The 15,221-nt window shown below is 41.1% G+C and overlaps 1 protein-coding gene and 2 long non-coding RNA genes across 4 annotated transcripts; 1 reads left to right on the top strand and 2 right to left on the bottom strand.

Moving 5' to 3' along the window:
* Positions 1-1,496: 1,496 nt before the first annotated feature.
* Positions 1,497-4,938, bottom strand: LOC139778292 (uncharacterized). 2 transcript variants are annotated; one of them, XR_011719536.1, is made up of 3 exons: positions 4,499-4,938; positions 1,977-3,210; positions 1,497-1,854 (listed from the first exon to the last, which is right to left on the bottom strand). It is a non-coding gene; the product is annotated as an uncharacterized lncRNA (long non-coding RNA). The 2 variants fall into 2 exon arrangements; XR_011719535.1 differs by having other exon boundaries at positions 1,977-4,938.
* On the top strand, positions 4,785-5,394 carry LOC139778293 (uncharacterized). The gene is made up of 2 exons (XR_011719537.1): positions 4,785-4,868; positions 4,932-5,394. It is a non-coding gene; the product is annotated as an uncharacterized lncRNA (long non-coding RNA).
* Positions 5,395-10,964: 5,570 nt separating this feature from the next.
* On the bottom strand, positions 10,965-12,386 carry LOC139778287 (uncharacterized). The gene is made up of 3 exons (XM_071716169.1): positions 12,217-12,386; positions 11,800-12,047; positions 10,965-11,599 (listed from the first exon to the last, which is right to left on the bottom strand). Exons 1-3 carry the CDS (start codon positions 12,384-12,386, stop codon positions 10,965-10,967), a joined length of 1,053 nt encoding a protein of 350 aa, XP_071572270.1.
* Positions 12,387-15,221: the final 2,835 nt, after the last annotated feature.

Below are 15,221 nucleotides of genomic sequence, written 5' to 3'. Positions count from 1 at the left end.
CCTCTCAGCAATATCCTCAGTTGTGATCCTTGGATTTTCTTCCACTAAGGCACACACAATGTCGTCATCAATGACAGAAGGCCGTCCAGAGCGGGGTTGATCTTCCATATTACCATCTTCCATATTAAAATCACCATTTCGAAATCTGCCAAACCACTTTTTGACTGTTCGGAGAGCAGGAGCACGGTCCAAATAAACGCTCTGAATGTTTTTTTGTGCAGTCCCAACACTCACGCCTTTTCGAAATTCGTATAGCATTACATGCCGCAAATGCACCTTTTCATTCTCCATATTTAATAATTTCTCTTATGCACAAATGGACTTATCTGAACAATGCCTGACGCTAAAGTGAAACAAGACACTGTCACCTATTCAGTGCAGGCAACAATTACCAAACGAAACCATATGAACTTAGCCACGCAATAACTTAATGCCAACTATGAAAATCGGGCACAAACTTATGCAATCATCCAATATTATTGATTCTGTAAGTTTTATTTAAAAATTAATAAAAATAAGGCTGTAACAGCCATTTCCGAAGAGATTTTTTCTAAAACAGCTTCCGCTGTAACCAGAATATCTTCATTAGTTGAAATTTTACCTAAAATAAAAATGAAAACTTTTTTCCTCAAAATGATTTAAAAAACTAGTCCGTGACGTAGCTGATTTTAATAATATTGATTTCTCACAAAATGGCGGCCATCTGAATATAGATGTGATCTTTTACTAAACATAAAAGATTCTTATAGCTGACGTTGAAAAAAATCTATAATTTATCTATATTTCTGTGGATAACTCGCGAAGATATGATATCGCGAACTTTTCAATATTGCCGACATTAAAATTACCCAACGTTTATCACACAAAAAAGATTGTATTTACATATCTCTCTCGTGCGTGCGTGTATGCGTGTGTGTATGTGAAAGTTTCAACACCTTAATTTATACATAATGACATTCTAAATAAATTAATATTGTTATATATTAAATTTATACATTTATACCAAAATTTACTTACATAATTAGGTTTCAAGTGGGGTTCCACCTTTCCAATTGCTATTCTATTTTCTATGTCTTTGTTCCATGCTACTACTTGTATTTGATGTCGGCTATTGTTATTCAACATAAATTTTAACAATCTATAATTTTGAACTTTGGCAACACATTTTTGGGCCCCACTATTTTATTTACATAATCAATCAATTCATTGAAAAATTTATTAAAGTGTATTATACATAGGATAACTCGGGGGAATATGCCACACTTAAGAAAAATTTGATTTTTTTCCTATTTCTCTTTCTTTTTGAAGTATCTTTGCATACTGGTCTTATTTTTCCTTCTCTTATCTGTTATTTATATATGGTTTTAATAAAATATTTTGATTGTTTACTATTAAAAAGAAAGAAATACAAAAATGTTGCAAAATAGCATATTACCCACCCATGTGGGTAATATGCCACATAGTATGGGATAATATGCCACATATATAAACATGTATTATAGTAATTTAACTTTAAAAGTTATTTTATTCAAAAAACGGTACAAATAGTTTAGAAAATTAGTCAATACGAATAGTTTTTAAAATAAAATTTTAAAATAAAATTTTGAAATTAAACAATATTATAATGTTTGATTGCACAACATTTAAAATTCAAATTAATATAAATTTTAAAAACGTATATAAGAGAAGGATATGCATTTCCTTACCCTCTTAGAAAATATTCCAAAAAAAGTATACACGTTAAAAAAAGAATAAATAAACTTTACATGAAGATAATATCTGATAAATCATCTCAGAGAGTGCATGTTGTATCCTAGTCTCTCCTGTTGTATCCAAGCATCGAAGGTAATATACCTACAAATAGATATAAATCCATTATTAGTTTATCAAACAGTTAGTTATCAAACCTTTTAAATTTTAAAACTTTATAAACTTTATATTTTATTAAAAATTTAAATTTTATAAATCTTATACACCTTGTGTCAGCTACTTTTTTTGCAGCATGAAGCTTTTGATGAGCAGTCCATGAATCCATTTATTGCAACAATTAGATATTATCCAATCACATTTTAGACCATCGTTAGCATAATTAATATCCATTGCATACAGCGCAGTACGTATCGTTATCCTCGTCGATATTACTGGCAGAATCATTGAATTTATCTTCTTCCAATGACCCTGAATCATGGGCATTCTTCACTTTCTTTTTCTTCTCAATGATTCTTACTTTCTTCAAACTTTTCCTTTTGTTTTTATTTTTATTTAATGTGGCATTTTTATTTTTTAATATCTTTTCCCGTACTTTTTCTCTATTTTGTGGTGACGTCAACTCCTGAGCATGTTGTTTCTTTTTTGTGGCTCGAATCTAGGCTTCTTAAGTATTGGCACAAGTACAATTTCTTCAAATGTCGTAAGAGAGGAAGTAGAAGTAGATGCAGTTGTCAAGGTAGAAACAGTTGTAAGCTCAATATTGTTAAAAGGAATGTTGCTAGTTGGTGGTAGCAGGAGAACTGTTGCTTGCTCAAGAGGGCAGCTAACCGATGTTGCCGGCGGTTCATTAGAAGAAGTTTTATCGTAAACAAATTCGAATTGGACAAGAGATTCATTTAATTGACTGACACTGACATCAATTAACTGTTGGTCGTTTAGTAACGCATCTGGTTCTTTATTTTCTGACTGATTAGAGGTATTTTGCAGTGTTTCCAAAGCATTAGATATTCTAAATGCATGCTCTGTATTTGCTTAGGATTATATGGAAATATTCCACAAGCTTTGAAACCTGCTGTACCGTTACTTACAGTTGCTGCAAGGCTCCAAGCGTTACACAATAAACCTCCAAATTGGTATCTATAGTAGTTAGTCTTCGTCCAGGATGGCCAATGATCCAATTCGTAACTGCTTTTTGCCAAAATGTTTTTAGAGGTTTAAAAAATGACTTGTCTAATGGTTGTAAATAATGGGTGGTATAACTTGGAAGGCAAAGTAAAATTATTTCATTTTTGGCTGCAAAATCAAGTACATTAATGTCAGAACAATGCGAGCTATGACCATTTAATATTAACAGCACCTTTCCATTTCCTTTACGTGGAACAAAATGGTTTTTGAGCCAGCCGAGGAATAGTTGACAATTTACGTACGCACTTGTCTCTCCCATTTGTACACGGGATCCAGGAGGATGGTCGTCTTCAAATTCAGGCCTTTTTCTTCTGCCTTTAAATATGCAATAGGGGGGTAAAAAGTTGCCTTCAGCATTACAACAAGCAATTACACTAATAGTTTCCCCCTTTTCTGCTAAAGTAACATGATGTACTTCTCGTGACCCTTTAGTTGCAATAACTTTGCCCAAATCGTTATTCAATTGAAGACCAGTTTCGTCCACATTATAAGTTTTGGATGGTTCATTTAAGAAGTTATATACTGATAGAAAGTAATTAAAACTTGGGCAAAACGTCAGATATAATATTTTTAACAATTTCACAGTATTTACAACAGCGCTCTCTCCTAGCCGTAGCTTTGTTAAACATAACAAGTGGCATATTCCCCCCAGTTACCCTATATAATTTCTTAGAGTCCCTCTAATCAGAGTCTGACCATACAGTAGCAACTTTTGATTAGTTCGCCATTTCTTGGCAAAAATAAGAAAAACAGAAAGAGAAAGAGATAAAAAAGAGACAAAGATAAAAATAGAAAGAAAGAGAAAGCGATAGTAATTGTATATTCTCCTCTCTCGCAGAATTTTGCCAGAACTGCAAGTTGGCCAGACTCTGATTAGAGGGAATTTAAGACTTCTTACATATTTGTTAAAATATTTAATTAATTATAAGTCACAGAATCTACGCTCGTCAGAAGCAATAGCTAATCGATATATTACGGCCTGTATTACGAGCACTCAGCTTCTTAGATTTGAAATTAATCGTTAGTAATAATAAGATCATTACAGATTGGTTCCACAAAAAAACTTTTTCAGGAAGATGCTTGTCCTTCCACTCAAGTCACCCCGCACAACAAAAACTAGGAACGATTTACAGTTTCGTGGACAGAGCCATACTGTTATCTCACCCACGGTTTTTCAATGAAAACTTATCATTTATCGTTGACATCTTATTAGAAAATGGATACCCAGTAGACTTAATATTTAGACAAATTAACTTGAGAATTAGAAAAGTTACAATTTACCAAAAGAAAATCCCTGGGTGAGAATATTACGGACGACGGTGATGGTGACATTACGGGGGGGGAAGCGATTTATCGCCCTTCCTTATTTAAAATCTGCGTCTGAGATTATTACAGCAGCAATTAATAAGACAAATCTATCCATAGGTTATAGGATTATTAACAAACTCAACAATATCATTAGGGTCCAAAAGGATAGAAATACTCATTTCAATAACAATAACGTTGTCTATAAAATATACTGTAACAATTGTGATGCGTCATACGTGGGGCAGACCAAAAGAAAATTAAATACTAGACTGAGGGAACATAAGTATAATGTCACCTTAGACTCATCCAAGCACTCGGTAGTATCGGAACACATCACCTCTCTTAAACATTCGTTCAACTGGGATGATACACGAATCTTAGATTATGAGGGCAACTATCACAAAAGAATCATCTCTGAGATGATCCACATTAAAGAGCAATCCAATGGCATCAATTTGAACAAAGATACCGAGGGATTGGATAGGGCCTACTTTGACATTCTAAGCGAACTATCTATGTTTAAAAACAAACAGTGACTGTGCGATCCCGATTAGCGATCATATTCCCCTCTCGCAGTAGCAGTAGATCCTCGGCACGAGACACATTGTATCTGTATCTGTAGACAGGATTGACAGAACACGGGAATTGCTAGCGGGACCACTTATGTAAGTGCATTTGCGTCAAAATAATATACGACAAGAATCTAACTATATTCAATTGTAATGCAGTTGTCACTAAGCTTGATCTCGCGAGCAAGAATCTGACTAACTTCACGACAAACCCTGACAACGCACACAACCAATACTAGTAGCATTTTACAATGGACCACTGCAAAGATGCAATTCTTTCCTGCGGAGGACTGCTGTTATGGGGAAAAACAGAGATGCGGAGTTATGCGCGTTTCAGCGAGATTGGTAACGGATTTTCGGAGATATGTGTTACAATAATAACGTGATCTGTAACGGAACATTGCGCACTCTTAATGATAGTGTTATTTTGATATCGATCTGACTTTGTTTACGTGTCGAAACACCGACGATGACTTTGTATTGTTCTTATGTGAGCTTCAATGGACTTTATCTTTATTTTTAATTTTGCTTTTATTAAATGTATTGTAACAACATCTGCCCTGAAGAAGACCAAATAGGTCGAAACGTTGGCTTCAAATATTAAATTTGATTCTCACGGTTATTGTAAATTTCTTTAATAACACCTAAAAACTGCTCGTAATACAGGCCGTAATATATCGATTTAATTAATTATAATTTATAAACAATTTTTAACATAAATTTTGTTGAAACTTTTATAACAAAATTTATATATTATAATATTATATATATAAATTTTAACTTACACAGTAGAATCTCCCATTTGGGCTGATTCTAAAGCCAGCGACACACAGAGCACGTTTTCCTTCTGGATTGCTTGCGATCTAGTAAATTACTAGAAATCCTGAGTGCTGAGTGGTGCAATTATAATAATTATAATTTACTAGATCGCAAGCAATCCAGTAGGAAAACATGCACCGTGTGCCACTGACTTAACATTTCATTCGAAGAAAAACATACAGTTTCCGGCTTATTATCAATATTTAAAATTTCGAATACATTTGAATTTCTATTCGTTCTAAAAATTAATTTTAAAGTTATTTATAGATTATAACAGAGAAAGAGAAAAAGGGAGAGGAAGAAGGGAAGGAAAAGAGAGAAGGAGAGGAAAAGACCAAGAGAGAGAGAGAGAGTGAGTGAGGAAGAGAGGAAGAGGAAGGGAGAGAAAGGGAGAGAGAGAGAGAGAGGGAAACAGACAGAAAAATAGACAAATGGGAAATCAGAGAAACAGACTGGAAAACAGAAACACAGAAAGATAAATAGACAGACATAGCGATAATAATAACATAACTGAGAAACGCAAAGTGACACGCAAAGTGACACGCAGAGTAACGGAGAAACAAAGAGGTAGAAACATCCCAAGCAGCAGACAATGTTTTTTAAATGTTTTTTTAATATTTATTTTTTATTAATTATACATTGTACAATTCATTGTAAAAATAATATTTATTTAATGTTTATTAAATATTTATTTTACATGGATTATTTATTTGAAATAGTGATTTAGAGAAAATATTTATTTGACGTTTATATAATATTTTTTTTACATTAATATTTCATTTGCAATAATAATTTTAAAAAACATTTATTTAACATTTATTCGACATTAATTTAATATTTCTTTTACATTAATTATTTATTTGCAATAATAATATGAAAACAATATTTATTTAACATTTATTTAATATTTATTTAATATTTACTTTAAATATTATTTTATATTAATTTTTTAATTGTAAGAGATGTTTCAATTGAATTTTTCTATTGTTTTGCTTTATAAATTATGTGCCGTTCCGTAAAAAACTTCCGCGTCATAAGACCCATAAGATTTTTTAACACTTTAAAGATATGTTGTAGACAAATACTTACAGGTAAGAAGGAAGCGTCAGAGGATCGTCACTTGTCCATTTGATCATCAAAGTCAAGCAACGTGGGCGCGGTACTATACTCGGATGGGTGACCGGCTTGAAAGAGCAGTTTTTTCAGATGGACGCACACCCAATATACAAAAGAAACAGTTAGGAAAGCGGTTTTTATCTTTTCCTAGATAAAGAAAAAGAACGTTCTTTAAACGTTTCTTTGTCAAAAAAGTTGTTAAAATAAACGTTCTTATACATTTAAAAAATGTTTAATGTTAATAAAACATTTATTTAATGTTAAAAAAACATTTTTTAATGTTAACAAACGTTTATTTAATATTAAAAACACATTTTTTTAATGTTAAAAAAACATTTTTTACAATATTAAAATAAATATTTTTTTAATAAGAAAAAAAGGATCTATCCCATTAATTTAAACGTTTTTTAAATTTTTTTTTTCATTACTAAAAATGTTTTTAAAAACGTTTAAAAAATATTTTTTTGCTACTTGGGATAGAGCGACAGCATGGCAGCTGAGAAACAAAAAAAAACAGAAATAGATAAAGTAAGAGACAGACAAAAAGATACAGAAATAGAGAGACAGCAAAGCAGATTCGAGAAACATAAAAACATACAAAGAGACGAAGAAACAGACAAAGAGGTAGAGACACACAGAGAAATAGAAAAACGAGGAGAGAGAGAGAGGGGGGAGACAAAGAGATAGAGAAATTAACAAGTAGATAGAAATATGGACAGATAGACAGAGAAACAAATAAAGAAACTTAGAAACAGACAGAAAAATAGAGAAAGTGTAAGTAGTCCACTATCGGCTCCATAGGACAGCCGATGTTTGTGTTGGCGTAACGAAAACGAAGCCTGTGATTGGCCAAATTTCGCCATACGCCGATACGCAGTACACTGGCTCCATGGGACTTCAACCTAAGGCTGGCGTCCCATGGAGCGGATTACGCGGAAGCGGAACCAGCGGACCGCCAATCACGAAATCGTTCTGATAGAGCTATTTCAAAGATTTCGTCGAAGCGGTCCCGTGATTGGCGACCCGCTTATTTCGCTTTCGCGTAATTCGCTCCATGGGACACCAAGTCTAAGGGTGCGGTCACATGAACTGATATTTTACGCGTAACGCGTATCACGTAACCAATCAGAAGCGCGAATATGTGTAACCGAACATGCGAAACGCTTCTAATTGGTTACGCGGTTACGCTTTACGCGGAAAATACGTGCCATGGGACGCCAGCCTTTTTTTTTTTTTTTTTTAACGTGGGAAAATCCTACATCTACTGGAATCCCTGGCCCGAGGGTCAGGTTTCAACCAGTAGTCCCTCTGGTGTTGGAGGGAGGACCCCCTCACCCTCTGGGAGGAGGAGTGAGGGGAGTGCCGGACTCTTACCGGCTAAAACCCCACGGGTGTCCATCTTTGCGTCTGTGGAGGGCGCCCGGGAACTTATTACAATTGCATCCGGAACGCCCTCCGACGCCAGGCCCAGAAGGGCTCCTTCACGAGCTATTGAGCTCTTGGCTCAAGGAGCCTTTTATCTTGTGGCGGGATGTGGACACCACCCACCCCGCCACTCTTCCCTGTGCTTTGCAGGGAGGTGTGGCTCAACGCCTCGTTGTAATAAAGAGCGGTTTCGCTCCCCAGGGTATCCTTGGGGGGGTCGGCTGGGCCTACCATATGGCCCGCCTGGTTGATCTGTTGGAGCGGGTTTCGCTCCCCGCTCCCGTTCAGCCGCGATGCTTCCCCCGAGGGGGAGAGCAGGCCTTAAAAGACCCGCAGCCAAGATCACGGCTGAAGGAGAGGATCCGCGTCCTAGGGAGGATCTACCTTCCCACGTCGGATTCTCTCCGCCTCCTCTTTGGCGGACATTACCTGGCCGCAAAAGGCCAGGAATGCCCGCCACTTCGTCTCGTCCTCGACCATAGCCGCCACTATGGCCGGGAGGGAGAAGTCGTTGCCGACCTCCCCCCGAAGGACACGGCGCTGTTCTGCCCACGCTGGACATGTCTCCAGCGTGTGCTGCGCCGTGTCCTCCTCGTCGCAGTGATGGCATGCTGCGGTGGCTTCCCTCCCAATTCTGCACAGGTACCTACCGAAACATCCGTGTCCGGTAAGCACCTGCACAGAGCGAAACGACAATCCGTACCTCCGACTGCCCAGCCATTCTGCCCGGCAGGGCCGGATGGCGTCGATGGTCCTCTTTCCGAATAAGGTGGGGTCTGCGAGGTATTCTTCCCACCTCTCCACCAGGACCATCTTCTCCTGGAGCTTAATAGCTAGACGTGCCCTGGGCAGGTCAATGTTTGCTCCCCCCACTTGCAGCTCCCTTACACGTCTGTGTACTTCGGCATATTGCCGAGCTGCAAGTATTAATGGGGGGAGCCCTGCCAGGACCGTCGCCGCCGGGTGCGAGACCGTGCAGTACGACCGTGACACCCGGAGGGCCACAACCCGCTGGATTTGGCGTAGTTTCACCCGAATCGGCTGCGACCTCTCCGCTACCGACGCCCACACAGGGGCGCCGTATAATGTCACGGCCTGCACGGTCGCGGCGTACAAGCGGCGAGCACGACCGCTTGCCCCTCCCAGGTTAGGCATTAGTCTAGCTAGACTATTAGCCACGCTCATGGCCCTGGGAGTAAGGCGAGCGAAGTGCTCGCCAAAGCCCCAGGAGCCATCCAGCCAGAGGCCCAGTACTTTCATACTGGCCCCCACGGAGATACGGGTGTCCTCTACTTCTATGTGAGCCACGGGCGGCCTCCCCGCAGACTTGTCATAGAAAAACAGCCTGCGTTTTCTGGGAGGCCACCCTAAGGCCCAGCTCACGCATCGTAGCCACCACCGCCCTCACTGCGACTCTCGCCTTTGCTAGGGCCTCATCCCAAGTATCGCCCTCTACTCCCAGGAATGTGTCATCGGCGAAACCGCTTAACCAACATCCCGGGAGGAGGGCGATCCGGAGGAGGTAATCATACCCCAGGTTCCACAGAAGTGGGCCAAGTACTGACCCCTGTGGAACCCCCCGCACGACCAACCTGACCTGCACTATTCCGTCGTGGTCGGTATACAGAAGCCTCCTGTCCCGGAGGTAGTCATAGATGACTGCCACTAAATAAGGAGGGACATCATGGTACAATAGCGCCCTCCTTATTATCGGCCATGGCAGGGAGTTAAAGGCGTTAGCCACGTCGAAGCTAACGCCCAGCACTACCCTGCCGACTTCCATCGCTGATAGGACGTCAGCCTTTTTTTTTTTTTTTTTTTTACGCGGTGGAAATCTTCAACTACTGGAATCCCCGTGGGGCAACCAGTCACGAGGTCAAAGACCCCGATCGGGGAGCGCCCCACGGGTTTCAACCAGTAGCCCCTCCGAGGAGGGAAAGACCCCCCGCCCCGAGGTAGGGCGGGGGAGTGCCGGATTCCACGGGCGTGCCCCCCCATTACGGGGAAAGCGGCGTGGGAGACCAAAGCCCCCCCCGCGCGCCCCCGAAAGAAGCACGAACCCGTAGCCTACCGGCTAAAACCACCGCGAGTGACCCTTACTGTACGACACAGGGGGGACCCCGGGAAACGCAATGATCCTTCCGTGGGCCCCCCCGTACCTCGCCTAAGGCGATCCTAACCTAATTAGTGACGGACGAGTGCCACCACCTCGTTCGTCACCCTCCCTTTCAGAGTTGCTCTTATTGCAGAGCAGCGGACAAATGGTTCCCCCAACCATTTGCCCGCCCCCCGAGTGAGGGAAGGAGGAGGTCGCGGGCAACAGGGGCATAATATCGCCCCCCTTGAATGAGGTCCCGCTCCCCCTTCCCTCATACCCCTTTAGTTGGCAGCGGCTAGGAGGACCGCCCCCCCCCCGGGGAGAGCTATAAACCCTCCCCCAAGGATCGCGGCCCCCCCACCGCCCCCTCGCGGGCCGGGGAGAGCACTTATGGCTGGACCCCCGTAGGGAATCCTGCCCGAGCCCTCGCCGGTCCGCCCCTTCTTCCTCCGCCAACCTGCTTAGCACAAGTATCGGCGGCAGGGGGGAGACCTTACGTCCTCCCCCGTGCCGCCCCCTCCTCGACTTACGTCCTACGCATCCTTCCCTTCCGGAAAGAGAGAGAGACCGCCGCCCGGGGCTGGCTATAAACCCTCCTCCGAGGCCTGCTTCCCCTCCCCCCCCTTCTCCACACTCTATGGAAGGGAAGGTGCCCGGCCATTTCTGTAGGGAGGAGTCGTCCCCAAGCCAGAACAACTAATTCCTCCCTCCCCCCCCCCCTGGCCGGTTGTAGATTAGTCCCCCCCGCCATCGCTGTCACTCTCACTGACCAACGACGACGAGGGAGGGGAAACCTCCCCTCGCCTAACTCTTTCGTCCGCCTCCTTCCGCGACATAACCTTGTCGCAGAAGGAGGCGAACTTCCTCCATGCCTCTCTACCCGCGTCTCCCGGCCTGACCACCGTTGCGATGACCGCCGAGAGCGACAGGTCCTGTCCTATTGCTGCCCTGAGGACACGGCGCTCCTCTTCCCACCTCGGACAAATCTTCAAGGTGTGCTGCGCCGTGTCCACCGCCACAGGGCAGTAGTGGCAGCGTGCGGTGCGCTCCTTCCCGATGCGGTGCAGGTAATCGCCAAAACACCCATGGCCCGTTATTACCTGCACCGCGTGGAAGGCGACAAACCTTTGTTTGACGCCCTCCACCCACTCCTCGAGTACTGGCTGGACTGCCTCGATGACCCTCCTCCCGTACTTGTGCTGCGGTTCCGCGAGATACTCCTTCCATTCTTGGAGGAGGGTCTCTTTGGCGCGGAGCTTCAGCGCCCTCCTAGCCCTCGGCAGGTCTATCCCTCGCACCCTCCTCAACTCGCTGACCGCCTCGTACCTTTCCGCGTACGACTTGGCCAGGAGTTTTATCGGAGGGACTCCTGCGAGGGTTGCGCCCCCATGTGGGAGACGGTCCTACAGGCTCTGGCGGCCCTCAGCGCGATAATCCGTTGCGCGGCCGCCATTTTGCCATTAAGGTGGACGTGTGCGTCCACCTTTCTCCACCATATCGGTGCTGCGTATAGCAGCACCGAGTGGACCGTCGCCACATAGAGGCGACGCACGCGGTCGCCCGCCCCACCAATGTTTGGCAAAATCCTTGCCAAACTATTGGCCATCCTCTTGGTCTTCGGGGCGACGCGATCCACGTGCTCGCCGAAGCTCCTTCTCTCGTCCAGCCATACTCCTAAGTACGTGAAGTACGGAGTGGTCGGGACTCTGACTCCTTCCACGCGAAGACTGAGCCCCTCCGGAGGAGCGCCCCGCCGACGACGATTGTAAAAGACCGTCGCCTGCGTCTTCTGCGGGGCCACCTCCAGGCCCAGCCTCCTAATTGAGCGCACCACACAATTCGCTGCCACATTGGCCAGCCCGAAGAGCTCCCGCCATCCCTCCCCGCTGACTCCCAGATACACATCGTCCGCGTAACCCGAGAGCCAGCATCCCTCGGAGAGGGGGGTCCCGAAAACCCAGCCGCGGGACACCGCACTCGACCAACCTGGTCTTCGGGACACCGTCCCGGTCCGTGTACGCGAGCCTTCTGTCCTTGCAGTAATCTCGGACGACCGCCATCAAATAGTCGGGGACCCCAAAGCCTCTTAGGGCTTCACCGATCACCGTCCAGGGGAGGGAGTTAAAGGCATTGGACACATCGAAAGATATGCCCATAACCACCCTCCCCCCCTCTATCTCGGCCTCCGTGAGTAATTTTCTTTACGTCGAAGCTCTTTTTTATGTGAGGAATCAACATTTTTTGGATAGTATATGCAGCAGCTGTATCATGGCGCGTACTATCTGACAAAAATACAAGACTTTTATGCTCAATGAACTAAGTTCAAGATGCGTCTCAGGCTTTTCATTTTAATAACGACCAATGTACAGTTTTCCCTGTCGTTTATTACTACAAAAAAATCAAAAAGTTGAGCATAAAATAAAAGTCTTGTATTTTTGTCAGATAGTACGCGCCATGATACAGCTGCTGTATATACTATCCAAAAAATGTTGATTCCTCACATAAAAAAGAGCTTCGACGTAAAGAAAATTATATACTTCAGTGATGGAGCAAAGCAACATTTTAAAAATAAATTCCAGATGATGAACTTAATTCACCATCAAGATGATTTTAATGTTAGCGCTGAATGGCATGTTCATGCGACAGCTCACGGCAAAGGTGCTTCGGATGGAATTGGTGCTTTATTTAAAAGAGAAGCTGCGAGAATTAGTCTCATATGTAAGCCAGCTGATGCAATATTAACTCCAAATAAACTTGTTGAATGGGGGCAGAATTATTTTGAAAATATAACGACATTATTTTATAGTCGCAAAGAACACGACAAAATTGAAAAGTTCTTGAGAAAAAGATTTGACAAGGCTCCAGCTGTACCAGGGATATTAAAACATCACTGCTTTATCTCAAACAGTAATAAGAAACTACTTATAAAAAGGTATTCTAATGCTTCTGCAGGATCAACACTTGTCTACAATGTATAATTTGTTTTAAACAAATTACTCGCCATATTATATCCATTATTTTGAATGTTTAAAATTCAACTTTGGATTTATAATCAGCGACTCCAAAAATCCCCGAGCAACGAGTTTCAAGCGAATTCGTTCGTTTTAAAAAAAATTTATCCGCCATATTGGATCCGCCATTTTGAATTTTTAAAATCAGACTTCGGATTCATAATCAGTGACCCCAAAAACCCCCAAATAACAAGTTTCAATCAAATCCGCCCGTTGTTTGAAAAATTTTGATTATGTCCGCCATTTGGGGTCCGCCATTTTGAATTTTAAAAATTTGATGTCAAATTCGTATTTAACGACCCAAAAAACCCCCGAGTAAAAATTTTCAAGCGTATTCGGTTACTTTTTTTGTTGCTTCCTCATAGAGGAAGCTTTGTTTTCGTGAATTTCGTATATAAACCTTTGATTGCGTATAAAGTTGGGTCTAGTCAACCAAATTTAAGTGAATTATATATGAAATAGGGGTAGAAGAAATCAAAGAAAAGATTGTTTTTTGAGTTTTTGATGCCAATATGTTCAGAGTGTTCTAAAATGTCGAAATATCGCGTTATTTTTTTAATTTTCATATTGGATCCGCCATTTGCAATTTCAAAAGGTGCCACTTTGCATTTACAAGTAGACATAATAACCTACATTTTAAGCCTAAGTGGAACCTTTTCGGTTGAAACCATTTTTGGACAGAGGGGGTCTTCCTGTGACGTAGAATGCCCCATATATATATATATATATATATATATATATATATATATATATATATTATTTTAGATTATAGAATATACCAAAAAGGAAAGCAAACAGAGGTTTAGCAACGCCCGAAGTGTATTGACGACAGATGAAGCCTATTACACTAATAGCAAATTCAATTATGTTTGCCATAATTGTCTCTCTGAGTAGTGATGACTTCTTTCTTAATTTTGTAGCAGATACCAAAGTATTCCATACTTTTATTTTATTAGTTTCTTTTTTTAGTTTATATTAATATCGATCTCAAAGATCTCTCAGAAAGTGACTTTTCTTACTATTTTCAGGTATAGGTAATTACCTAACTTTAATTTAGAAATAGTTTATATTGTATAAAAGAAATTTCTTACTATTTATGTTCGTATAATTTATGTTTAAAGTAATTTGAAATGTCCAGAAGTATTATAATTATTTGAGAAAAGTATCTTTATCTTGAAGCAATTATCAAGACTAAAATACAACGTTTTGCTACATGATTATATTAGTTTTTATTTTATTTTACCATATTACAATTAACTCTGAGCCCTGTTACAACCGGCCCTAGGGGTAGAGATAAAGATAATTGTAACAAATCTTGACCTTTATAAAATTTGATTTTTCTACTTAATTCCTGTAAGATGTGGTTATACTTTATCCATGCTATAAAGTATAAGCAAAGAATGTATTTACCTTATAAAAAAAGAAAAAATTTAGGGGAGACCGGGGCTATGTGTCCACACTTTACGCTTTTTTCAAGTTTACTAAAAAAACTAATAAAGATATTTGGCTAAAATTTTAATGGTATAACCTTTCAACCTTGCTATTAAAAGAAAACATAATTAGAATCGTTGATCTTTTAACATTTTAAAGAGGCGAATTTTTTAAGTGAACAAGTCAAGCGTAGACAGATAGCCCCATATGCGGGGCTATCTGTCCACATAATAAAAAACACATTATTTATATTAATTTTTATACTTATTTATAATATTATTTATTATTAATATATAATATTGAAAAAACTGCCTAGTCGTTGGAGTCAGAGAAGTAGTAGGCACTTTGTGTAGATTTTTTGACAAGTTTCCTGCGTAGAGCTGACTTTTCTTTATATACGGTGGCATCAAACTGATTTTGAGTCCGTTGCAAAATCAATGTGATGAGTTTCTTTTGTCCCCTCAATTCTTTAACCTTTTTTTTTATTTAGGGCCTTTACTTTATCCTCGGCAGCGTTTGAAATAGAAAATACTCAATAATTTAGGACAA

The sequence above is a fragment of the Temnothorax nylanderi genome, unplaced genomic scaffold, assembly GCF_030848795.1.
Source record: "Temnothorax nylanderi isolate EJ_2023f unplaced genomic scaffold, tnyl_v1.0 TNYL_tig0178_pilon, whole genome shotgun sequence".
NCBI classification, from domain to species: domain Eukaryota; kingdom Metazoa; phylum Arthropoda; class Insecta; order Hymenoptera; family Formicidae; genus Temnothorax; species Temnothorax nylanderi.
The sequence above is the reverse complement of the archived record's forward strand: the minus strand, read 5'-3'. Positions and strand labels throughout refer to the sequence as shown.

Excerpts from the sequence above, each read along its gene's own strand:
- LOC139778287 (XM_071716169.1), bottom strand. The coding sequence starts at position 12,386 with ATGGGCATATCTTTCGATGTGTCCAATGCCTTTAACTCCCTCCCCTGG. Across the intron at positions 12,048-12,216 it reads GACGGTGTCCCGAAGACCAG|GAGGCTGGGCCTGGAGGTGG; the intron begins GTTGGTCGAGTG and ends GCGCTCAATTAG. Across the intron at positions 11,600-11,799 it reads AAGGATTTTGCCAAACATTG|GAGTCCCTCCGATAAAACTC; the intron begins GTGGGGCGGGCG and ends CAACCCTCGCAG.